Genomic DNA, 25052 nt, shown 5'->3' with positions numbered 1-25052 from the left:
TGAATCGAAATATCATGGCGTCATGTATATCTAACATCCCTCACACATATGTACATACGATGTAATTAACCACAACAAGGGAACTCCTCCTCTTCTTCACCTCCATAACACCCCCTCCCCCCCAGTTCATGCTCAATCTACGCATCAAACCAAAATTTAACCTCAATAAAGTACGGGCTATGACCATGGCATGGTATTGTTCTGGATCCACCAACACCGAGTTGATCGAGAACCTATTCAAGGCTGGACTGATCCACAATGAGCGTGTGAAAGATGCCATGATAGGAGTGAGCTCTATTGATTATGATCTGATTCAAGGTCCTTTCTAACATATGACCAAGGTTGATCGAGCCCATTATGCTCCATCACGGCCGTATTCGGACTCACCTCAACCCATTGGATATGGGGCCACTATATCAGCACCACACATGCATGGCCATGCATGTGAGTATCTGATTAATTATCTCAAACCAGGTGCTCGGGTGTTGGATATTGGATCGGGTTCAGGATACTTGACCCATGTCCTTGCCAATCTGGTGACCAGCCCATCTGGCAACGCTCAGGGACAGGTGATTGGTATTGACCATATCCCCGAGCTGACAGAAATAGCTCGTACCAACATGGACAAGTCCAAGAAAGGTAGTGGCTTCCAGGCATCTACAGTTGTCAAGTTTATCACCGGTGATGGACGCCTTGGATGGAAAGAAGGTGCACCGTACGACGCCATCCATGTTGGCGCCGCGGCCGACAAGCTTCATCCAACCCTGGTCGATCAGCTGCGTGCTCCTGGGAGACTTTTCATCCCAGTAGAATCGGAAGACGATGAGAGTGCCATGGATAGTCTCAGTGGTGGTCAATATATCTGGGTGGTGGATAAAAAGGAAGATGGATCCATTCACAAAGAGAAAGTCTTCCAGGTGAGCTACGTGCCCTTGACGGATGCTCCACAAGGATGAGATTGGAATTCAGACATTTTTTCATTTTTATTTTTCTTTCTCTCGTTCTATTCTACAGATGCCCTTGATTTTTTTCGAGTCGAAATCAAAATATAATGAGTTCTTCTGAGCTTACGAAAAAAAAAAAAAAAAAAACAATCCATTTTCTATATCGAAAGACTCCAAGAACACCTTTGGTATGTGTTTCACACAGTCAAAGACAATTCAATTAGCGGAATCCACCAGGGAATTTGAAACCACCTTGGAATTGTGGACCACCCTGTTGGAAGAAGAACTGTTGACCACCGCCACCGAATGGGTTGCCTTGGAATTGACTGCCCCGTTGTTGCGATTCAGGATCATTGGGATCGTCGCCGTTGTCAAACCGTGTCCGGAGTTCCGAGTCGGATAAAACCTCGTAGGCTTCATTGATGGCCGCCATCTTTTTCTCTGCTTCCTCCTTGCTTACACCCTGAGCGTTGGCCTTATCAGGATGATGTTGCTTCACTAGCTGGCGATACGCGCGCTTGATCGTCCGATCATCCGCATCGCGGCTAATACCCAGGACCTTATAGTAATCTTTCTGCTTGGAACGCTTGAGTAAGGTCTGAGCCTTTTGTTGGAGAGATTGCGCCTCTTGGGAATTGGGGTGGTGTTCCTTGGCCGATTCGAGCGTACGTATGGCGTCCTCGAATCGATCCTCGTCCAAAGCGATCTGGGCTTTATACAGGAGCCCGGCAAGTGAATGAGGAACAAGCTGGAGAGCTTCGGCGCAGTAAGGACCAGCCTTTTTGATCATACGCATCTGCGTATGTTAGGGACAGAAAAAAAAAAAAAAAAAAAACAAGCCATATGACCATAATAACGGTGGGAACTCACTTCACGGTAAGCTTCGCAGGTCTTCTCGACCAGGAATGTGTAAAGATTATCGGGTGCCAGGCGATGAATATGGTTAGCCTGTCTTGCTTCTTCAACATCGGCCTTCACGTCTGCAATCAGTCCAGTAGATTCACTATCGCCGACCATAAGATTTGCTGCATTGCTGAATTTGCGTGACCCCAGGGCAGTATGTAATTTTTCTAGCTGTTTGGCAAGCTTCCGTTCACGTCGATAGAGACGGTTGCACGGTTTTGAGTCGGGATCGGCATGGAGACATTTACGGATTTGAGCAAGGCCACGGTCACTGTCTCCTAGAGAGTAGAACAGCATGGAAGACATTTGCAGGTGAGGTTCGACCAAGCTCGGGGACATTTGCAAAACATGCGCCAAATCACTAAGCCCTTCTTCCGTCTCGCCTTTTTCAAAGTGACAATGGGCTCGAGCCTGTCGTAGAGATAGTGCCGTATTTGCCTTTAGGATGGCCACATTTGCCTCCAAGACACACGTCTCCCAGGCGCCCTGCTTTTCGGCATTGAGAGCCAAGGTTGCCGCATCTCGTGCGGCTTCTAATTCCTTGTAATCATCCGTTGACTTCTTTCCGGCCCGCTCGAGATCTTGCAAGGCCTCTTGCCAATGCGCGGAGCGTGCGTTCAAACGGGATCGCTGTAGAAGAGCGCCCTCGAAGTCCGGTTTGAGCTCTAGAACTCGATCAAAGTCACTCGAGGCTTGTGAGTTTTTGCCGATGGATAGATAAGCCGCGCCCCGCTGGAAGATCGTGATATAGTTGGTTGGGTCGCGCGAGACGGCGGCGTCGAAGTATACCACAGCATCTCGGGGTGAGCCCTGCGCGAGATGGGCTTTGGCGGAAGAGATTAATTCAGAGAGAGGTGTATCCGAGGGAATTTGAAGAGCGTATCCAACCGAGATACAAGCCAGAAAGGCCGTGAGTGATTCCAAGGAAACGAGCATCTTGGGGAATATGCGACGCGGTAACGATGTAGTAGTTAATTGGGAGGTGTAAAACGAGGGATTTGGTGTAGAATGAGTCTCCCTAGGAGTAGAAGAAGAGGGACATAATCCAAAAAAAGAGAGAAAAAAAGAAAGATGTAAAAGCGCAAAGAAAACAGAAAACAATGTTGTAGACAAGGGAAGTCGAAGTCATACTCCGTGGCCTTTACGCCTCGTATTGTTCCGTTACCGTCATGTGACATCGAATTATCTCCAATTGCTTTCGCTCCGAATTTTGGATCTCCCTCATTACTCTGATTCGAAGTATGCTCGTCAAGTCAATATGTCAAAATATCTTACGGCCTAGGCTTGGTTTGAAATTGTCGCCTTTGCGAGGTGTACATTCCAGTAAGACTAGATTGGTTACTTCTCCGATCAAATGCTAATTGCGTCTGAAGTATCCGATTCTGCCTTGTCTCCAGCTCTTTTGACCAGAGCACGTCTACTCGAAGCTGAACATACAAAGCTTGCAGAACGTCTGGGAGAGTCCTTTGATGCAAAAACCGCCAAGCGAGCCGGGGAATTAGCACCGATTGCAAATATCTTGAAAGAATGGGTTAATGCCAACGATGTATGCGCCTTGGGAGACCTTCATTGGAGCCCTACTAATACCGCCAGTCTATCGTCGAGCTCAAATCTCTATTAACCGATCCCAACACCGATGCCGAACTCCGGTCTTTAGCAACAGAAGACCTTGAAAGCAGTCGCGATGCCTTGCCTACAATATCAGACCGACTGAAGAAGGCTCTCGTTCCGCGACATCCATTTGCAGACCTTCCTTGCTTGCTCGAAATTAGACCTGGCGCAGGCGGAGATGAAGCAGGCTTATTCGCTTTTGAAATGTTACGGATGTACGTTGCCTTTTGCTCCCGAAGGGGCCTCCGCCCAACAATCTTGAAGCAGGACACAGAGGTCGGCCCGTCCGACGACCGTCTCAGTGAAGCGGTAATTGAAATTGAGGCCAATGGTGCATACGATATATTACGGACCGAATCGGGAGTACATAGGGTGCAGAGAGTACCTGCAACCGAGACCAAGGGTCGCACCCATACCAGCGCCGTCAGCGTAATGGTCTTGCCGAGTTTCCCAGAGGACGGTAGTGAGATGGATAGTGCTCTGAACTTTGAAGATCCAAACAGCGATTACTACATTGACCCGCAAGAGGTACGGGTTGAAAAGATGAGGGCTGGAGGTGCTGGTGGTCAGCACGTCAACAAAACCGAGTCCGCCATTCGACTGACCCATATTCCCACGCATACGGTCGTCTCCATGCAAGACGAACGATCCCAGCAGGCCAATCGGAGAAAGGCGTGGCAGATGCTTCGGGCAAAGCTGGCCGAAGCCCGACAAGAAGCCCGCGAGCAAGAACTTATGCAACTCAGACGAGGTATACTGGGTGGTGTGGCCAAAATGGGTCGAGGCGACAAGATTCGAACCTACAATTTTGGTCAAAGTCGCTGTACCGACCATCGCACAGGCATCACGATCCACAATCTGGATGGCATTCTTGATGGCGGTGATGGTTTGGACATTGTGATGGACAGTGTGCGGACCTGGATGGCTGATAGTGAAGTTGAGGCCATGGTTGCCGAGGACATGGCAAAAGCAAAGAGTAAATAAGCAGAGTAAAGATATCCCATGTAATTCTATTAAGGCCCGAGTCTATTTTGATGTTCTACAAATACTTTCGCTCCGGATCCAACATATCCAGCCCATCCATAGTCTTCTCGTACCTATCCAACAGTTAGCAACTTTCATACTATGACTTGGGGGTTGGACACAAACATGGTGAACACAATTCCTCCACTCATGATCAATCTCGCAAGTCGTGGCATAGCGCCAGACCACAAAGTGAAGACACCTTCATCCTTGACGATTCTTGTTGCGCAAACAATGCTGTTCTTGTAATGCTTGCTGGCCTCGAGTGATTGCATTCTGACATCGTTAGTACCATATGTATATATATATATCTCACTCATTAGCATGTCGGGATATCAACCTTGTCTTGACTGTGTCCAATGGTTGAGTCACATAACTGATTCATGTTAGTTTGGATTTGTCTGATCTCCTTCAGGGACCATGTCTTACACAGTGATCAGCCCTGCAATTCCACCAATCCCGAAGGTGGCTGCAGTGCCTAGCTTTTCGCCTGGCGCCGTATAACCCTCTGCAAACTGCTTCAATGTTGTGTAGGCTGTGAATCGGGTTGCCGAGTTGGCGGCCTGTCTTGCCGTGGTGGGCACAAAACCTTGGAAGAAGCCCTTGACACCTCTTTCCTTGAAAATGAGCTTGCTACCGTGCAAGAAACCACGCATCCGAGGGTTGGCAGACTTCCGGTCGTCGATCCTATAGTTTGGTCAGTAGAGCCCGCCAGATATAGGACGGGAACTTACAATTGAGTCTTGATGCTTTCAAAGGGAGTGACGGCGAAAAGAGACTCGGTGAATCCAGCACCAAATCCAGCAACAACCGTCCTTGGCCCTGAGATCTTGCCGTTCTCATCTTGGAGAACCGATTTTATGGCATCGAAAGCGACGAATCCTAGTATGTATCAGCGACAGCCCATACAATGCCACATGATGGGGGAGATAGACGGACGAATTCCAGCCTTGAGTGAGTTTCCGATAATCAGTGTTGTACATCCTGCATACCACTGGCTTCCGAATGGTGGCCATGGTAACTTTTGGCCTTGGGTGAGCTGGCGATTGAGTTGAGTCCGGGTCTTCGCAACTGCATAGGATTAGTAACAATTGTTGTAAGACATTCGAAGAGTCATACATTCGGCCGGGTATGTGATCGCTGTCAGGATACGGTTAGCTAGTGGCCTGGTAGGGGTCATTGAGCTCTTTACCGATCTCCACGGCTCCGGCAGTGGACCCCGCAAGGATGGAGCGAAGGGCGCTGGGCTATTTATTGGTGAGCTTTAAACAGAATATCTTATTTGATTGGAGAACGAACCTTGGCCTTTTGATCCTTATTCACCGTCGCCATTTCTTTTTGGGTAGTTTGGAGGAATTGTAGTTCGCCGAACCTCGGAGATCCAACGATATACGGCCTTCGGCACGTGCCATTACCGCAGTCGATGTTGGATTATTATAGAATCAGCCAAAGACAACTCATTCATACATATAGTTATATATATATATATATATATATATATATATATATAAATATATGAATATGAATATAATAGATGTATGAAGACTAAATACTTCAAACCCTACAACTTATTACAGTGGAACAAACTGGAGGGTTATTGTCAATTCACTAGCTGAATCTACTTAGATCCGTTAAGCAACTAGTGCTCCTCCTGTTTTTTATATTTTTTTTTTTCGGTTTTTTTGAGGATGAGAGAGTGGTGTTCACCGTGTCTCTAACGGTGATCACACAAAGTGAGTGTAGACAGGAATGGGGTTAAGCATGGTTGGTGTGGAGGACTCCACGCTGCCAACCAAAAGTTGGTGAGATCATCACTCGTTGCGTAGGGAAAATAAAAAAAAGAGCCCCCCTGGGTTAAAAAAAAAAAAAAAAAAGGATCGCATGAGACGCTTATCCTGTGGAACGCCATTTGCCTTGCAAAATCCCCGAAACACAGAATACAGCCTCGGCAAAACGTAAAGCGTAGGCGCCGGAAATGCATTTCCCTCAAGGATCCAACTCATAGGACAAGGGACCGGGACGGAAAAGACATATGATACATTGCACTCCCGTATCATTATGACCGAATAATCAATGCCAGGATAGCCCGGCAAGATTTCGAAGATAGAGCGGAATAGAATAAGAGAATCGAGGAAATCAAAGCGCAGCGATATGAAAAAAAAAGGGGTTATTCGAGCGTATTGGGGCTTAAGAGATGGGCGCCTGAGGTTGACCCGGATTTGGTTGACCAAAGGTGATCCGGTTGGCATCATTGTGTGCCCCACGACGTTGACCTTGTCCACGACCACGGTAAGAACCGCGTCCCCGATTATTGTAGTATTGGCCGTGTTGTCCACCATGTTGTTGGCCCTGCTGTTGGCCCTGTGGTTGACCGTGTGGTTGACCGTGTGGTTGGCCATGCGGTTGGCCATTGTGGTTGTTCCGACGAGGTTGACGGTCTCCGTTCATGTTCACGGATCCAGCTCCAGTCTGAGGTGGAGGATTGGAGATGGGCCGAGGGATGTTCTCAGGAGAATCATAGACATAAAGCTTCTTGTCAATATTCTGAGGGATGGGCTGGATTTCAGTGCCTAGTTCTTGCTCAATCTTGTACAGATTGAACCGATCTTCCCAGTTGATGAGGTTAATGGCGAGACCCAAGTGTCCGAAACGACCCGAACGACCGATACGGTGAAGATAGGTCTCCGCATTCTTCGGGAAATCAAAGTTGATCACAACGTTGACTGCTTGAATATCGATACCACGAGTCAATAGGTCAGAGCAGACCAAGTTGCGGCATACGCCATTGCGGAAGTCATGGAAGACTCGGTTGCGGTGCTGCTGAAGCATACGAGCATGAGAGTAAAAGCACGAATAGCCGAGTTCAGTGATCTTTTTGGCCAGAAGCTCAACCCGGTTGGTAGAGTTGCAGAAAATGATCGACTGGTTGATCTGAAGTTTGGAGAAGAGCGTGTTCAGGCAATGAACCTTTTGCTTCTCCTCGACGAAAGCATAGTACTGGGTGATACCACGTAGGGTAAGTTCGTCCATAAGGTTGATCTCGTAAGGGTTGCGCATGTGCTTATCCTTGAATGACTTGACAATCAAAGGGAAAGTGGCGCTGAAGAGCATGACCTGGCGATCCTTGGGGTGGAAGGACATAAGTTGCTCAATGACAGGAGTGAACTCGGGAGACAGCAACTTGTCTGCTTCATCCATCACAAATGTCGGGCATTCGGCCAAGTCGGCGACACCTTTGCTAGCCAAATCCAGTACTCGTCCAGGGGTTCCCACAAGAATATGAACGGGGTCATTCAACCGGATAATGTCATCCATCAAACCAGTTCCACCGGTGGTGACCATGACATTAATACCGAGGTGTTTGCCTAGCGTCTTGCAGACCTGTGATGTCTGGAGGGCAAGCTCTCGTGTGGGGACCAAGATCAAGGCCTGGGTCTTTGTACTTTTGGGGTTGATGCGCTCGAGGGTGGGGATAACAAAGGCGGCGGTCTTTCCAGTGCCGTTCTTAGCTCGGGCCAAGATGTCTCTGCCTGTGAGGGCAACTGGTATCGTCTCTTCTTGGATAGGGGAGGGCTTTTCAAATCCAGCCTCAAAAATGCCCATCATGAGTTCACGCTTAATGTAGAAGTCCTCAAACTCGAGGCCTTTCGTAGCAGTGACATCCTATTCAGAGTCAGTATTTTAGGAATTGACTGACACCAACAAAATACTCACCTCAGTTTGTGGGCGAGCATCTTTGGGGGGAGATTCAATGTGTCCTGCAGTCTTTGCTCTGAGGTTGCTTCCCTAGTCAAGTCAGGTTTAATTCAGCCCCTAAAAAACCCGATTGACTTACAGCTTAGTATTGCCGAGTTGTGCAGCAAGCGCGTCGGCCATTGTGACGATAAGGTGCTGAGGAGTTGGGAAGCAAGTGAGGGGACCGATTTTGTTTGCGATCAAGGGTGTGTGTGTGTGTGAAAGGATGTGCGCGGAAATTGGAAGAGGAATATTTCAGAAGAGGTTTGAGATGGAAATGTGAGGAGAGGAGAGGGATGTTCGTCAAAACCAATCAAGTTAGGGTGTAGGGGATGGGAGATCGGGTGTTCAATGATTCAATGAATTGAAGCTTCTGTGTGGAACCAAGAAATATCTCTGATACCAAAGCTGGGAGAGTTCACAGGATAAAGAATGGTAGAAACCAGATTTGTTATCAAGAGAGAGAGAGAGAGGGAGCAAAAGAGAAAAAAAGAGGTAGGGGAGGTTGAGATTATGATGGCGGGGAGCGAAGAGGTTTGAGGTAAAGAGTGAAGCTAAACGTTCCCACTGGGTATGGTCACGTGTCACTCTACTACTATTTACTACACACATGGGCACATTCTCTTAAAGCGAAGGATTTTTCAAACATGGCATATCTTCAAGGGTATTTTCGCTACAAATAACATTTAATGGACAGTTGGACAATCGGACAGTCGGTGATTTCAGCCCCGGAAGGTTAGTGTCGTTTGGCCACGCTCTGGCTCTGCCAACTCCTTCACCCTGACATCCGCAGAGATGGTGATATCAGTCTTGCTACCAGGTGTGATCAGAATGAACTGTCGCCCGATAGATCGTCTAGCGGCAACCATCTAGAATAGTTATCAGTCAGCGATAATCCTTAGGAAGGAGAAGTGTGGCACTTACAAGCATGTCAATTGCCATCTTTCGGTTGATATGATCCATATACACATCACTTGGTAAGGTCAGCATGGTAACAAATCAAAATGCGAAGAAAACCTACAATTCATCAAGACAACGGATTGGAGATCCCATGGCTTCCCAGAGAGACAACAACAGACAAACTTGTGAGAAAGATTTTTCTCCACCGGACAGTGTCTTTGCACCTCTCCCGGTGCTATCATCTTTGGTAATATCAGGTTCAACCTAGACAGTAGTTGTTAGCCTTCATCAATCCATTTCCGCCTAATGATTTTATGAACAGGCTTACTTGTAGATCCAGAAGTTTGTTGGTATGATCCGCCAACAGCCGACCACGGAAACTTCTCTCACTCAAGAGATAGGTGAACTGAGCTTTGGCCCGAGACGAGATGTGGGATCTGAAGATCTCCCATCTCTTCTTACGGTTCTGGAGGGTATCTTTCAGGGCCTAAACAGATGTTAGACCAGGCCAAAGAGACCAAGGAAACAAAAAAGAAATAACACAAAAGGGTAGTTGATTACCTGACCCAAGGCTGAAAACTGTTCAAGTTGCTGCAAGGCTCGATCATAGGTTGCTGCAGTCCTTGTTGCCTCAGCAGCAATTTCCTCTCGAGAACTTCCCAACCTATTGACAAGTCAGTTTTGTGTGGCAAACAGTAAGTTGCAAGAGACATACTCCAAGTTGTAACGATTCAGATCACGGCTTAGTTTATCAAGCTTTCTGTCGAGGCTGCCGGGGGTTTCTCCTTCGTCCACAGGAACTCGAGAAGAAACCAAGTTGGCCTTTTCATTGTATTCAATAACCCGTGCTTTTACCACCTCCTTTCTCGCCTCGATTGCAAACTTAGTCTCTTTATCATCGCCAATAAGTCTCACAGCTTCGTTCTTCTCGTCAAGGATTTTGGCTTGTTTCGTTTTCACAAGATTTTGCTCGCTTTCAGCAACTTGTAGTTTTTCTCGGAGAGTCCCAAGTTCAGCGTCTTTGGCGGAGAGTTCCCGCCGAATTTCTTTGAGAGTCTGCAGCATGGCTTTCATGGCCGCCTCACTGTCTTGGTATGATCCCTCATTGAGCTGCTTCTCATCTTCAGCTTCTTTCAATGCTGCCCGAAGGGCGTCGATGCGTCCATCCTCGGCGTTTTCTTTGTCCAAGGCGTCTCTGAGTCCCTCGGCATGATCTTCCATTGTTTGCATTTGGATTTGCAGATCTTTCTCGGTTCTTCCGTGTCGGACCAGTGCCTGTTTGCAGGCCTGGACGCGTGACTGGATAGTTACCAATGACTGTTCGATGTCTTTCTGTTGGCGTTTGAGGTCGGCGATAATGTCGCGTTGTGCGCTAGAGCTATTAGCCAGTGTCACAGGTTCAAAGGAAGAGGCCTTACTTGATTTGCAAGGCCACGTCGGATTTCATGCGCGGGCCATCGGTCCATCCCATAACAGGAGCCTGACTCGGTTCTCCGGCTCGGCTGTATGAAAGATGGAGTCCTCGACGTCGATCTTTTGGATCAATGGAGTAACAACGCCTAACGTTCCTTGGTCGTGTACCGTCAAATAGTACAGCGGAGGCTTCCTTTACATCCTCAATCAACAACATCTGTTCAATCCCATGGTTGATGATCAGTTGTCGCCGCACCAACTCGTTATCGATCTAAAAGGTCAGCACATCCCATAACTTGTGGAAGGGGTGAGGGTCGGTACCTGAAGTGTTCGTAACACAGTTTTGTATTGGGAGTCTGGTTCGTGTGCCGATGTATCCAAATGGCCACCAGAGCCGATGAAGATTTGACAGTTGCTGTTAGGTCAGCTTCAGTTTCAACATGAACCTCTGGTCAAACTCACCACTGAACTCGTCGCATGATACCGGAAAGAAGTTCCATGTCATTTTTGGACGAAACAATGAAACTGGTCAGTGTACCACCAAACACTCTTTCCAAAATGGACGACCACTTTGGTTCGAGCAAAGTGACATGGTGGCCAATGGGGCCGACAGGGGCCGACTTCCAAGATTTTTCCTGCTCAATCGCTTTGAGCAGTGCAGGCATTCTAAAATGAAAACCGGACTGCCTCGATCCCCCATCTCTAGTGAGATTTTCAAGTTGTTGCTCCGCTTGACTGATCTCGTTTTTCTTTTGCTGGAGAGGACCTTTTGCTTCGGTAAGGGTTCTCTCGGCAGTTTCGACATCTTCGCGTAAGCGAGCAGCACCTTGCCGATGCTCCTCATATTCCCTTTTGGCAGCAGAAGCGTCATTGGCGGCTTGTTCACACTCTTGTTGTTTTCGAGCGTGGCCGCCATCGCTCACATCGGCGAGGCGCTGATTCTCATCGTCGACTTTTTGCTGGGTATCCTGGATTCTCGACTGGGCCGCTTTGAGATAGTCCCTGATCTGGCGTTGTTCCGCCTATACAAAACAGTCAGGGAAGGTATTTCATGCTGACTGGAGGGACATACTTGTAGGTCATGTCGGCTGGCCATCTCAGCGTCCAATTTTTCTTTTATTTTGTCCCTTTCGTCTTGGGCCTCATTCACTGCCACGGCAGCTCTCCAGGAATGTTCACCTGCGGCTGTTTCCTCCGCGGCGACTCCATCAAAGGCAGCGTCAAACCGAGTGAGGCGAGACTCAGCTTCCGCAATTTTCCGATCTGCCTCGGCGATTTGTTCGGTGAGCGAGATTTCCATCTGTCTTGTCAGTTAATCATCAAAAAGGGGGTAGGGTGGGACTGACTCTCTCTTGCTCTTCAACTTGAGCCCAAGCCATTTGGCCTCGGATATTTCGGATCCGTCTTCTCAGAGAATCGTGTTGGTCAGAAATGTCGAGCTTTTTCTTGGCCAGATCCTTTCGGTTTTGGAGGACTTGTACGTCTTGGGACGATGTTCTGAGCTTTTCTTCAATTGAGTCGAGTGATTCCTCCACCAGCCGGTAGTCGTTATCAAGTTGTTCCAACTGGACGCCTTTGACGAAGAATTTGTACTTCTCAGCTGGGCTTGATGTACTCAAGAATTGACGGGCCATATCTTGAGAGAGTACGTTCATAGGGTTTTCAATCTGCAGAGAAAAGTAGTCGGTGATAGCATCCAGGTCGCCCTTTTTAGTCGAGACTATGCGCCCATTCTCTGACTTGATCTTGAACCCACTGGTGCCGCTTCGGGAGAAATGACGCTCGACAATAATGGTTTTTCCAAAATCGTCTGACAAATAGGCACCGTCACCTTGATTCTTGATGCGAACGATGATCGTGCTATTTTCTTTGCCCTCTTTAATAAAATTCTTAAGGCTCTGGCCACGATTTGTCGCCGAGGCTTTGCCACCTAGACAAAGGGTGATCGCTGTCAGAATTGCACTCTTGCCGCTGCCGTTCTTTCCAACAATGAAGTTGATCAAAGGGCCTAACTCCACATAGAAGTGATCATGGCACATAAAATTGTAGCACTCAACGCGTTCGAGAATTCCGTGTTCGGCAGGCACATTGGCTTCGTCGATCAGATGCGAATATTTTTCTTGTATGATCTGAGTCTGGCGGAGCTCTAGCTCGTCCTCGTCGTCCAGAAGCGCATCGTCGTTGACAGCTAGAAGTGAATCGGCGGCGTTGATAACAGCGCTAGAAGGGGTTGGAGATTCCGAGTTCGCTGAGCTCTCCGAAGTCGTCCGCTGTCGTTTCCTCTGTGACTGTTAGCTCTGCTTAAAATCTCATAGTTTGCTGGAATCGTACCGAGGAACTCATGGCTGGCTGGCTGGACCCATCACTTTCCTCGTCGGAGTCCGGAGACACCTGCACGCGCTTGCGGGATGGCATTTGAAGAAATAGTTATCAAACAAGGCTAGTAGCTAGCATATCGAGCAGAATCGACAGTCTAAGCTGATTGCCGCGGGTTTCGGCCACCCCCCACGAATTGATAGTCCCGAGGTCGCGTCGCGTCCGTGTCAAATAGACTTAGTAATCAAATGGGTAGGTAGGTACACGGCACCTGGGCACTGAGTGAAAATGTAGCCTTAAGCGTTACTTTTATGTTTTGCTGTTGAATTCAATAAGAAAGAAGAAACTCACAAGAGGAAGTTGAAGCGCTCTTGCTTTATGAGTAGAAACCGAGGGATCAACGATCTGGGTGTTTCTTTGTTCGAGTGACCACAAAGAGAATTCGACGCCAAAACTATAGACGAAAATACTCCCCGAGTACTCCGTAACTATTCGAGTACCTGCTGCCTCAAGCAATTTCTACATGTGTTGATGATACTGATAGGGGAATATTAATTTGATTAATAGCTGATTTGATCGATCTACCGCCAGACTACAGCTTCCTTCAACTAGAGGTACGCGAGTTGATTGCGCACGTTCTCTAGCCCATCAAAATTAGCATGTAGAGTAGTGGCAAGGACACTTGAACTTTTAATATTGCCATCACTTTCCCATTCATCGCACGCGTGACGAAGCTGCTGATGCGCAGCTGCAAATGCACTCTGCAACTCGAAAGTCCGTGTACACGACCGGCCTAGATCATTCATGTAATGGGTAGGGTCTTGTATGCATAATCGTTGCGCAACAATCAAATTTCGCTTCGCCGCAGCGGTCCGCTTGGCACTGATCAGCGAACGTTGACCGCGCTGGTGGGCAGGTTCATCATCGGAAGCTACAGGTAACATGTCTGCGCCGAAAAGACCCGGAGGATCCACGGCGACCCCGGCAGACTGGAGGTCAACCTGAGTGCCATAGAACTGTAGAAGAGCAAGGAACTGGTTACCCAAATTATTGGGCCCGGGGAACCGGCCATGGTTCATCTTCAAAAATGCCACGATGAGCATGGCTAGCGCATCCGGTCCAATGCTCGCCTGTGGCGAGCCAAAGAGACCACGCGCCTCTAGCAATGTGCGTGTTACTGCGTACAGCGGTCGCAGGGCAGGATATTCGGCCTGATAATCTTGCAGATACTCCGTGATCGCAGGGATACCCTCGCCACAATAAAATTCTAGCAACAGTCCAGTCGGCCGGTGGCGAGCGGATAGCGAGGGGTTTCGCTTGTCAGATAGTTTGACATGGTCGCCGAATGTATCGGTGTGCTGTAGAGCTCTTTGGACTTGACGCAGGAGGCGGATGTGCGCATCTTGGATCTGAGGCCGCGTGGGGCTCGGTCTTCGATCACGTTCTAGTGACCTAGGAAGGTCTTCATATGGTAGTATAAAGTCAAGATCGGAGTGCGCCAGTACAAGGCCCGTGCAGTGGGATCCAATCACTCTTGGGGCATGCGGGACCACTGCTTTGAGAAGTGAAGCTACCTCTATCCTGAGCTTCTCTACGCGATCTTGTTCCTGGGCTCTTGGGGTCAGGTATTGATCCAATGCTCGAATTTCCGCATCCAGGGTGATCTCAGCATTGGCACGAGGCAGCTCCAAATTTCTCAGCCAGGGATTCTGTGCCGGACGACCTGTTCCTGCAGGTTGAATCGGATTTTCTCCATGGCGATTAATGAATGATTGGTGAGATGGTATATCCACATGACTTTTGCGCTTTTTCTGGCGTCTTTTAGACACCGGATCGGGAGTATCAGGTGAATATTCCGAATTCGGTAGCGCTGGCTCTGCGGGTGGTTGGTAGTCGGCGCGACTTTCAGGTGGAATCTCAGGTCGCCAGAGCCCCGGCGGATCATCAATGGGGTAAATTTTGCGTATCAAACGAGATCGATTGGTGGACCGATGGGCTTCTAAGGTCTTTCGGAGGCTGTTGGCAAAGACATCGGGAGTCTTGGCTGCCGCAACGGAGCTATGGAATGAGCGAAAGAGGTGAGAGGGACGAATGCATAAAGGTAGGCTTGAAAGGTGCATAACAGTATTAGGGCATTTAAAGAAAGCAAAAGAGAACACCGGAGTGGGTGTCACCATGCCGAGGATGCATGCAGCATCCCAAAGATTATTTTCGGCCGACTTTAGTTATTCAATGGTTGTATGCCTCAGGCAGAAATAGCCATGTGACAAGGGGTATATTTACAGTTGCATTTCAGGAAGATCGGGGGTTTTCTTTTTATATATATATTTATATATACTATATATACCATAATATAATACCCTACATCTATCTCAGTATATTTAAATGTACTAAATGTTTTATATAGATCTAAAGTAACTATATAAAAAGTACGGAGTAGTTACTACTTCACAATATAACTAGTTAACTAGTTACTTAACTACTTAACTATATGTATAAATGCATACATGACGTAGCACTGAGGAAATATCCACAAATTCCCCCTTCATACTCTCTCTCTAACTTCGTCTTAAAACAGTTTCTTAATATTGTATGAATCTGTGAACTTGGAAGATCTCACCTTAAGGTGGTCGAACCCGTTCCCCCCCCAGGTCGATAACTCGATAACTCGATAACTCTCGATAAGACCTCACTTCACCGCTTGCCCCTCCATCCTTACTATCTCTTGTTCCTCCTTTCTTTACCTATAAGTCTATCGGTCTTTGATTTGATTATCCTCCTTATATCGTCCATGGCTTTCTTGCGATAGTCCATTCCCTCCCACCCACCCCCCAAACTTTGCTTATTGACTCAGTCCTAACTCCCCGAGGTATGTACTCTTGATTATCTTCTCATTCCCAACCCACCGATGTCCAAGGTTTCCCCGGATGTTAGTGCATGTGACAATTGCAGCCTAACTCTTACAGTCTAATTGAAACACATCCGATCTCATCCTCGATCTTCCCGTCATATAAGCGCTACGCGGCTGCTCGTCATGTCCGAACCAGAGAGCCCCGCGCAGGTACCCGATGACCAGCCAAACCCTGTTCTCGTTGGGCCTGGATTAAAGGCCCTCAAAGATGAAGCATATACCGAAGCGACAAATGCGACACCTAGTCTAGAGAAGATGTCGAACGAGGCCCCTTCATACTTTGACAATCTCCCCGGGACCAAATCTGTAACCACCGACCCGTCTGAGACCAACCCCCAGCCAGTACAGACTGCAGGGAGAGCATCATCCGGCGTCGATTTGCTGCGCCGCTTAAGCTTGACTTCAGACTCTCCCATGTCCCCTGAGACCGATCCACGCATGCAACACCCGGGACTTCATTTGAGTGGCCGCCTCATCAGCGCCGCTTTCTGCATACCATACAAGCTCAGCTTTCGATCGGGATCAGACTGGGTACGTGGATGATTCTTTTTATTGGAAGATAGTATTGGCTGACCGGATAACAGACGCTCAAGTCACGCTCCGGTACTTCAGCACTGTTCGATTCATTTGCACATCTTGCATCGGATGAGACTTCTTGGTCACACACATTGGTAGGCTGGACCGGAGAAGTCGAGCCTGATGTGGATGTGAAATCACCTTTGCAGCAAATACATCCCAATCCTGCAGTCAAGGCACCTCTAACCCCCGGTAACCTTGCTGTTAACCAACAATTGAACAAGGCTGCTGCGCCCGTCCCCGTGGATGTAACCAAGAAGGCACCCGCACATCCATTGTTGGAGGGGATTAATGTCACCCAACAGGATCGAGAACGACTTGATGAACAATTGAGCTCGGGTCGTCATGGCCGGGTATTGCCTGTGTGGTTGTCGGATGCATCAGAAGAACCAGAAGAGACTATTCTGCTGAAAGACCAAGGGAGATGGCGCCGTTATGCCGAACGTGAGCTATACCCTCTACTTCACTACAAGCAACATGGTCCGACAGATGGTCGATCTGAGCGGCGGTGGTGGGCCGACTATGTGCGCCTGAACCAGTTGTTTGCGGATCGCATCGTGCAGGAATATCAAGAAGGAGACGTGGTCTGGGTTCATGATTATCACCTATTTCTTCTCCCCAGTCTGCTACGGCAACGTGTCCCTAATATTTATGTGGGATTCTTCTTACATTCGCCTTTCCCCAGCAGCGAGTTCGTCCGGTGTCTTGCAAAGCGCAAGGAGATCCTGGAGGGTGTCTTGGGTGCCAACATGATTGGATTCCAAACGTTCTCCTACTCGCGACACTTTACCTCGTGCTGCACGCGTGTTTTAGGCTTTGAGTCGAACTCTGCCGGGGTTGATGCCTATGGGGCCCATGTTGCAGTAGATGTCTTCCCCATTGGTATCGATGCACGTTCGATTCAAAAAGCCGCCTTTGGGGCCCCGGATATCGAGAAGACTGTGTTGGGTATTCGCAAGCTCTATGCTGGAAAGAAAATCATCGTCGGCCGCGATCGGCTGGACAGTGTTCGTGGCGTCGCACAGAAGCTACAGGCATTCGAAATTTTCCTGGAGCGCTATCCGGAATGGCGTGACAAAGTTGTCCTCATCCAGGTGACGAGTCCAACTAGTGTAGAAGAGGAAAAGGAAGACCCAGAAAACAAAATTGCTGGCCAAATATCCAATTTGGTCTCGACCATCAATGGACGATTTGGCTCTTTGAGTTTCTCGCCCGTCCAGTACTATCCTCAATACTTGTCCCCGCGCGAGTATTTCGCTCTGTTGCGTGTTGCCGATGTCGGCTTGATTACTACGGTGCGAGATGGCATGAACACAACGAGTCTGGAATATATTGTCTGTCAGCAGACCAACCACAGCCCTTTGATTCTTTCTGAATTCTCTGGAACGGCGGGCACCCTGCCTAGTGCCATCCACATCAACCCATGGGATATGGTTGGGGTAGCTGCGGCGATCAATCAAGCATTGAATATGCCAGCGGACCAGCGGAAGGAGCAACATCTCAAGCTATACAAGCATGTAGTGACCAACACAGTTTCTATGTGGTCCAGGCAGTATCTCAATCGCCTACTGACCAACCTTTCGTCCTTTGACCAGTCGGTCGCTACACCTGCACTAGATCGCGCAAAACTCATGAAGCAGTATCGTAAGGCTCGCCGACGACTGTTCATGTTCGACTACGACGGCACTTTGACACCAATTGTCAAGGATCCTCAGGCGGCCATTCCCTCAGATCGGGTCCTCCGTACTCTGAAGAGCCTATCAGCCGACCCACGAAATGCCGTGTGGATCATTAGTGGACGGGACCAGGCTTTCCTGGATGAGTGGATGGGCCATATCCCAGAGCTCGGATTGAGTGCTGAGCATGGTTGTTTTATCCGAAAGCCTGGATCTGAGGATTGGGAAAACTTGGCCGAGAGAAGCAACATGGGATGGCAGAAGGAAGTAGTTGATGTTTTCCAACATTACACCGAGCGAACACAAGGTTCATTCATTGAACGAAAACGGGTAGCATTGACCTGGCATTATCGTCGTGCAGACCCAGAGTACGGTGCATTTCAGGCTCGCGAGTGTCGAAAGGCCTTGGAGGACACTGTTGCCAAACGGTGGGATGTGGAAGTCATGGCAGGTAAGGCCAATCTAGAGGTTCGACCAACCTTTGTGAACAAAGGATTTATCGCTACTCGATTGGTCAACGAATATGGCACGGCCCCAGGGAAGGCACCGGAGTTCATTTTATGTTTGGGTGATGATTTCACTGACGAAGGTAACTTTTTTTATATCTATATATTATTCCTCACCTTGACCAGTGCTGAACCAGTGAATTGACATGCAATTTAGATATGTTCCGAGCTCTCAAGAAGTTTGATCTACCACGCGACCATGTTTACTCAGTGACGGTGGGTGCCAGCTCCAAGCAGACCGATGCCAGCTGGCACTTATTGGAACCAGCCGATGTTATTGGATCAATTCAGATGCTTTTTAGCAGTTCCAACCAAGATCACTGAGATTAACATACTCTGGACCAACAAATCCAGGATTACCCGCCACAGCCAAGTATACGCCAATGCTCCGGGGAGTCTGGCCTTGGCATCCGTTGCAGATTCGGATATGCTGGGAATTATCACCACACGGCCTTGATGATGGTTTGCTCTATTGCTAGAGGACCATTGGCCCTCATATCCAAGACAACCTAAACTGGTTCAAAGGTTATACGAGTGTTACCTCTGCTATTGCTAGCTTGTTTGGCTTGGGTTTATGCTCTCCTGTTTTTTACCCTCAAGACAGGTCCTTTACCATATTTTTTTTTTTGTATAGACTCACATGTATGTACATGTTAGAAAGATAGCTATTGAAGTTCCTGAAGTTTTTATTATCCATATATACTATCTAACTACATATCCGAGACAGCCGGTTTTGCGGGGACCCCGGGATTGCGCCATATCCAGTGAGTGTGGGGTCAATATAAGATATACCTAGGTAGTTAGTATATAGGTTATATAGTAGATATAGTAGATATAGTAGATATAGTAGATATAGTAGATATAGTAGATATAGTATAGCCTTTGATATCCTTATTCAATTTGGAAAAAGGGCGAGAGAAAGATGGGAAGTAGCTGGAATATACTACTACTACAACCTTATGACCTAGTTATATAACTACTATATCAACTCTACAAAAGACTAAGATGGTACTAATAAAATCTGATATCCAATCCTATCTATACTAACCACAGAACCACATCATATACAACATACATGGGCATATATACATAGACCACTCTTAAAAAAAAAAAAAGAAAAAACCCCCCGGAAGTGGACCCCGTATGCCATCCGAAGGGCGCGGTCATCTCTGCGATCGGAACGATCCCCGTTATAAGAAAATTTCCCCTTTTGATTTTTGACTCATTGGATAATTTTGATTTTGCTTATAGTCCTGCATTTATATGGCGTCTAAAGGAGATAAACGAAACCATATCAACTCTTCGAATATGGTCTCCGATCTCCTACCCTCAAGTATGACTGAAGAACTTGGTCAAGAACAAGTCAACGAAAAGAACGGTATAGATCAACACCATCCTCGTCACTCCTCAGATGAAGAATCAACTATTGGGTATGAACCCGACCTTTCCCACATACCTACCAACACCAGCGCCTTGAATCGCACATTATCGGCGGTGCGCACTCGGGAATCTGGCAAAGATCTCGGCCCACCCCCGGACGGTGGATTTCAGGCTTGGTCGCAGGTTGCTCTCGCACACTTCGTCATCTTCAATACATGGGGCTATATCAACAGCTTTGGTGTCTTCCAGACATATTATTCCCAGACACTGGGACACCCACCTTCAGATATCTCTTGGGTTGGGAGTATCCAGATCTTCTTGTTGTTTTTCATTGGCACTTTCTCCGGTAGGGCCACCGATGCCGGCTATTTCACATTTACTCTGGCCTGTGGTGCTATCTTGGAATGCTTCAGTATCTTCATGACCTCGCTCTGCACCAAGTACTGGCAGCTGTTCCTGGCACAGGGGGTTGGTCAAGGAATTGGGTGTGGGCTCATGTTCTGTCCAACCTTGGCTTTGGTCTCGACTTATTTCGCCAAGAACCGGGGTATCGCTATTGGAATCGTTGCGTCGGGTTCTGCCACGGGGGGTCTGGTCTTCCCGGCCGTTATCATGAAAATGCTGCCACAGGTCGGGTATGGGTGGACCATACGGACGTTGGGCTTTATCTCGGTAGCCACACTGACTCCGTGTGTCCTGTTCCTCAAGCAGCGTCTTCCTCCACGCAAGAGTGGTCCGATTGTCGAGTGGGCTGCCTTCACCGAGCTGCCCTACTTGCTGTTCGCGATTGGCATGTTCATGAACTTCTGGGGCCTGTATGTTGGGTTTTTCTACATTGGCAGTTTCAGTCGTAACATAATCGGTGTCTCAAGCGATCGATCCATTGATTTACTCCTGGTCATGAATGGAGTCGGATTGGTCGGGCGATTGGTCCCCAACCTGCTTGCTGATCGGTACACCGGTCCTCTTAACCTGTTGATCCCATTCAGTTTTGCGACGGCCTTGGTTGGCTACTGCTGGGCGGCAGTCAACGGTATGTCCGGACTGTGGACATTTGCCACCTTTTATGGACTCTTTGCTGCGGGTATTCAATCCTTGTTCCCAGCGACCCTCAGCACCCTCACGACTGATATGAAGAAGATCGGTGTTCGTATGGGTATGGTACTCAGTGTGGTGGCAGTGGCAGCCCTTATAGGGTCTCCTATTGCTGGTGAACTAGTTATTCGTGATGATGGCGACTACCTGTATGCCCAAATGTTCATGGGATCTGCGATCTTACTTGGCGGATTGACCTTGATTGGGGCACGAGTGACCAAAGTGGGCACTGGTTTGGCTCGAGTTTGAAAAGTTAAGATATTATAGTATAGAGTATATATAGATATATAGATATATAGATATATAATCTAATAATCATGATCATAGATATACCTTAGGTATATGTTGTATATAACAAAGTAACAAATCAACGAGTTGTGGTTTGACGAGAGAGAGAGAGAGAGAGAGAGAGAGAACCCCACATGTGATTTTAATGCGAGCGCGGTGACTCGCGGTGACTCGCAGTGAACTCGCAGTGAACTCGTGAAACTCTGCCCTTTCTTTTTTCCAATTGTTGATCTTTTTTAATACATTTGGAGGGTCTTTGCAATACTTGATATTCTTTAGGTAGGTCCTTTTGGTCCTTTGGATCCTTTTTTTATTCTATTCTATTCTATTCTGGCGAACTGTTAAGGCGACATCCCACCTTTGCCCCTCCATTGTGTGCGAAACTTGCGAAAACCTCTTCAATGAAAACATTGAACTCCGCTAACTCGTTCTCAATATAGAATTATACATTTTACTCGAGCCTCTTTTTTTCAAAAGTTCGCAAAATAGTTCCTACATATCAATATGGCACCCCGTGGTCGTGGAGGAAAGTTCTCCAAGCCTACTCGTGGAGGTATGTCGTGTGTGTGTGCGCGCGTGTGCACCTGCAGAATACAAGATACCTGAAAGCTGATCAGATAATGAATAGGAGGCAAGCACTTTAGCAGAGATCTCCAACCATTAGACAAGGATGGTAACCAAATGGGTCTCTGGCGGGTAAGTGAACTTCACACTCCCAATTCAATTTCCACAGCACCCCTAACCATGTTATTTCTTTTATAGGAACCTGGTGAGCAAATCAAGTCATCGGGCGATGAAGATTCTTCGTCTGAAGAAGAAAGCTCCGAGGAATCCAGCGAGGACGAGTCCAAGCCCACCGAGTCATCCACAGCTGCCGGAACCCGCGAGGAGCGCCGCGCAGCTGCCAAAGCTAAGAAGGCCGCCGCATTGAAGAAGCGAGGCCAAGGACCCGCCCAACCGGGTGACTTACCCCCTTCAGACTCGGAAGAATCCGACAACGAGCTTCCCGCCAACCCCAACCATACTGCCAAGTCCCGCTCGCAGACCCTGAAGCCCGTCGAAGAACCCACTGCTGAGCCCAAGAAGCCCGCCAAGGTCAAGGATATCTCACAGTTGTCCCGACGTGAACGGGAGGCCGTCCAGGCCCAGCAGGCCCGTGAACGTTACCAGAAGCTACATGCCGAAGGTAAGACCGATGAGGCGAAGTCGGATCTAGCTCGTCTTGCCGTTATCCGTGAGCAGCGTGAGGCGGAGCGCTTGCGCAAGTTGGCGGAGAAGGAGGAGAAGGATGAACAAGCCAAGGAGCGTGCTGATGCTGCTCAGGAGCGGGAGGACCGTATGCGCGCCGCAGCTTCAGGAAAGACTGCTAAGAAGGTTGGTGGAAAGAAGAAATAAGCTCGTGGATATCGTTTTATATGTTGGTCATGACTTGGATCGAATTGTTGTTTACACATCTAGACAACAAAAAAAAAAAAATTACAAAACAAACATCACATTGGGCATCTGGAATCACTCAGGCAGTAGAAAATATACCCAATCATGGAAATTGAAATCATGTACACCGACGCCCCCTAACATTAGAGAAACACCTCAGTTTTAGGCTGGCTTTCCTGGGAAATATATGAGCCGGTCACCAAAAAAAAAGAAAAGAAAAGAAAACGTATTTCGAGTTTCATACAAGGGACCGAAATCCCCAGGGAGAGAATAGATAGCCAGGGGAAAGAGGTCTATTTGCGAGGAAGCTTGATACTTCACACGCCCCAGAACAACCCCTTAACACTGTGGCCTTGCATGACAATGCCCCAACCGGCAATCAAGCTAACTAGCCACATAACGGCGAATATGAGGATGGGCACAAGTAGAAGTTCTGTGTTGTGCAAGAAGGGAAGAGCATTGTACCCTAGGAATGTGATATAGGTGTAGTAAATGAGAGCAGAGAGGTAGAGTGAGTTTCCGAGGAAAGTAGCCAGGAAATCACTCGGGCTACGGGTGAGGAGCGGTAGAAGAAGGAACTGCACCACGTAGAGGTGGAGATAGAGAGGAAAGAAGGCCCGGTTGGATACCTATACAAGGATAGCGTCAGAAGGTCAGAAATACCACAGTATTTGTGGCAAAAAGTCTTACATCAAAACAATATCCAAACTCCAATTGCTCTTTCTCCCCTGGCTGGGTAAACAATCCCTGGGCAGCACCTCGTCTTCGGCCACGGGAGCCCCGCAGGCCAGCCAGAGAGGCAGCAGCTCCATTTGGACCGAATAGACGGCCAATGATAAAGTATCCAATTGTCGAGACGAGCAGTGAGGAGCCGATGAAATGCACGAACACGAAGAGGAAGGTGAGGCGTATGATTGCACCGAAGCCCGGCCTATAAGCGAGGCCCCATGCGAAGGCCGTGAGGAGGAGGAAGAATGATAGTAGGTAGGTGAATGACGGATCAGGCCGGTGCCATGTGTTTTTGGTTTCTGTTCTCGGGCGTCAATAGCTGCTCATTTAGGGCCACAGTAACTGTCATTGTGAAGGATTGTATGTGTTTGTTTGATCGAGGCACGACCCGAGCTTGGAATAAGTAGACTCACGTTTCTAAATCCCGAGGCGGGGGGGCATGGTCAGCATAGTCGGAGGGCCAAGCCAGTTAGGGTAGTCAAGACCACTTACATGGTAGTATATCGATTTGAAGACCTTTTTGGGTGCGATCAACAAGGAAGTCATTTCCCAAATGGCCATCTCAAAGTCCATTTGTGGAAATTTGAAGAGCCTATCTCACATCAGTGATTGTTTCTCATGTCGAGGTTCTTTGGGTCCTACCTCTTGAAGAAGCGCGGCATTCGGACTTTAGACCGGGTTGCGGGCGTTGAGCCGAAGTTGGCAGGGCCGACATGTTGGCGGGGCACGGAGATGTGAGGGTTCATGATCTTAGACCCCGTTTTCGAGAAGGGAGATCAGTCTCGGGGCATACACAATGCAGTCCGGTTCCAAGGTTGTTGTATAATTGTACGTGTATCCGATGCCAAGTTGGGCCTGGTTATGTCATCTTGGTCACGTGTTGGGTATATCCCTGCACATGTGGTCTACTTACGGAGTACATAACTACCTAGGTAACTAGTTAACTACGATTATGTATGTTACATGTACATTTAGTTTCCAACACACTATTCTCTATAATATACTCTCTCATCTGTTCGAATTCAAAGTTTAGATAGATCTTCACTCATGTATCTTCCGAACGAGTGTCATTCCCGCTGGAAAAGGGTTCCTAACTCGATAATCCACTCTGTAAGGGGCTAAAGGATACATACATGAGTACGGAGTACATAGTTAGTTATAGAGTAAGAATGGATAAATAACCATAATGTCAATATATATATCTCAGACTTATAAGCAGTACTCCTCTATTAGTACACACATATTCAACTATTTAGTTAAATGTCTATAACTATAGTTAGTTATATGTTGTCTACGGAAGTCAATATCCGATATATAAAGTAGCTCCATTCCCCCACGGCTCCACTTGTGTACTTTTTACAAAATTGTATGAGAACGGATTATAAGGCCTGTAATATTGATATATTGATATATTTTTATATTTTTATAATGGTATAGATCTATAAGCATAAGCATATACTTAATATATAACTAATATATACTAACTAGTACGTAAATTAATAGGTATAACTAGTTACAATGTATAACTACGTGAAACCCCTGAATCGGTGCGCTGGCACATCCTAAAAACTCAAGTAATTTCCCCTGGAATATACAACATACAACATACATT

At 47.8% G+C, this 25052-nt stretch overlaps 11 protein-coding genes across 11 annotated transcripts; 5 read left to right on the top strand and 6 right to left on the bottom strand.

The window, feature by feature from the left end:
- Positions 1-128: 128 nt before the first annotated feature.
- Positions 129-956, top strand: N7516_010367 (protein-L-isoaspartate O-methyltransferase; the record flags this gene model as incomplete). The annotated part of the gene is made up of 2 exons (XM_057223086.1): positions 129-287; positions 342-956. 2 exons carry the CDS (start codon positions 129-131, stop codon positions 954-956), a joined length of 774 nt encoding a protein of 257 aa, XP_057070307.1.
- Positions 957-1164: 208 nt separating this feature from the next.
- Positions 1165-2783, bottom strand: N7516_010366 (DnaJ and TPR domain protein; the record flags this gene model as incomplete). Its single annotated transcript, XM_057223085.1, has 2 exons — positions 1165-1740; positions 1815-2783. 2 exons carry the CDS (start codon positions 2781-2783, stop codon positions 1165-1167), a joined length of 1545 nt encoding a protein of 514 aa, XP_057070306.1.
- Positions 2784-3088: 305 nt separating this feature from the next.
- On the top strand, positions 3089-4442 carry N7516_010365 (putative mitochondrial translation release factor (RF-1); the record flags this gene model as incomplete). The annotated part of the gene is made up of 3 exons (XM_057223084.1): positions 3089-3160; positions 3181-3393; positions 3441-4442. 3 exons carry the CDS (start codon positions 3089-3091, stop codon positions 4440-4442), a joined length of 1287 nt encoding a protein of 428 aa, XP_057070305.1.
- Positions 4443-4497: 55 nt separating this feature from the next.
- Positions 4498-5813, bottom strand: N7516_010364 (putative mitochondrial tricarboxylate transporter (Ctp); the record flags this gene model as incomplete). Its single annotated transcript, XM_057223083.1, has 9 exons — positions 4498-4555; positions 4608-4757; positions 4822-4857; positions 4911-5168; positions 5216-5363; positions 5421-5552; positions 5601-5621; positions 5674-5728; positions 5781-5813. The coding sequence occupies 9 exons, from the start codon at positions 5811-5813 to the stop codon at positions 4498-4500; spliced, it is 891 nt and encodes a 296-aa protein (XP_057070304.1).
- An 855-nt stretch (positions 5814-6668) lies between these two features.
- Positions 6669-8357, bottom strand: dhh1 (DExD/H-box ATP-dependent RNA helicase DHH1; the record flags this gene model as incomplete). The annotated part of the gene is made up of 3 exons (XM_057223082.1): positions 6669-8144; positions 8196-8253; positions 8317-8357. The coding sequence occupies 3 exons, from the start codon at positions 8355-8357 to the stop codon at positions 6669-6671; spliced, it is 1575 nt and encodes a 524-aa protein (XP_057070303.1).
- Positions 8358-8938: 581 nt separating this feature from the next.
- On the bottom strand, positions 8939-12944 carry N7516_010362 (DNA repair protein SMC6; the record flags this gene model as incomplete). Its single annotated transcript, XM_057223081.1, has 12 exons — positions 8939-9085; positions 9141-9189; positions 9238-9380; positions 9445-9603; positions 9678-9780; positions 9832-10488; positions 10535-10800; positions 10851-10944; positions 10992-11551; positions 11602-11829; positions 11876-12811; positions 12861-12944. The coding sequence occupies 12 exons, from the start codon at positions 12942-12944 to the stop codon at positions 8939-8941; spliced, it is 3426 nt and encodes a 1141-aa protein (XP_057070302.1).
- Positions 12945-13453: 509 nt separating this feature from the next.
- Positions 13454-14965, bottom strand: N7516_010361 (uncharacterized protein; the record flags this gene model as incomplete). Its single annotated transcript, XM_057223080.1, has 1 exon — positions 13454-14965. The coding sequence occupies one exon, from the start codon at positions 14963-14965 to the stop codon at positions 13454-13456; it is 1512 nt and encodes a 503-aa protein (XP_057070301.1).
- A 914-nt stretch (positions 14966-15879) lies between these two features.
- orlA (putative alpha,alpha-trehalose-phosphate synthase subunit Tps2) lies at positions 15880-18838 on the top strand (the record flags this gene model as incomplete). The annotated part of the gene is made up of 3 exons (XM_057223079.1): positions 15880-16287; positions 16341-18597; positions 18672-18838. The coding sequence occupies 3 exons, from the start codon at positions 15880-15882 to the stop codon at positions 18836-18838; spliced, it is 2832 nt and encodes a 943-aa protein (XP_057070300.1).
- A 984-nt stretch (positions 18839-19822) lies between these two features.
- On the top strand, positions 19823-21238 carry N7516_010359 (putative MFS monocarboxylate transporter; the record flags this gene model as incomplete). Its single annotated transcript, XM_057223078.1, has 1 exon — positions 19823-21238. The coding sequence occupies one exon, from the start codon at positions 19823-19825 to the stop codon at positions 21236-21238; it is 1416 nt and encodes a 471-aa protein (XP_057070299.1).
- A 543-nt stretch (positions 21239-21781) lies between these two features.
- Positions 21782-22672, top strand: N7516_010358 (PDGFA associated 1 family protein; the record flags this gene model as incomplete). The annotated part of the gene is made up of 3 exons (XM_057223077.1): positions 21782-21830; positions 21906-21973; positions 22040-22672. 3 exons carry the CDS (start codon positions 21782-21784, stop codon positions 22670-22672), a joined length of 750 nt encoding a protein of 249 aa, XP_057070298.1.
- A 356-nt stretch (positions 22673-23028) lies between these two features.
- N7516_010357 (unc-50 family protein) lies at positions 23029-24186 on the bottom strand (the record flags this gene model as incomplete). The annotated part of the gene is made up of 5 exons (XM_057223076.1): positions 23029-23340; positions 23402-23739; positions 23854-23857; positions 23933-24032; positions 24083-24186. The coding sequence occupies 5 exons, from the start codon at positions 24184-24186 to the stop codon at positions 23029-23031; spliced, it is 858 nt and encodes a 285-aa protein (XP_057070297.1).
- Positions 24187-25052: the final 866 nt, after the last annotated feature.

The sequence above is a fragment of the Penicillium verrucosum genome (genome assembly GCF_028828655.1).
Source record: "Penicillium verrucosum strain IBT 35672 chromosome Unknown utg000004l_segment0_segment0, whole genome shotgun sequence".
Taxonomy (NCBI): domain Eukaryota; kingdom Fungi; phylum Ascomycota; class Eurotiomycetes; order Eurotiales; family Aspergillaceae; genus Penicillium; species Penicillium verrucosum.
Note: the sequence above shows the minus strand (reverse complement) of the source record. Positions and strands in the feature narration are given on the sequence as shown.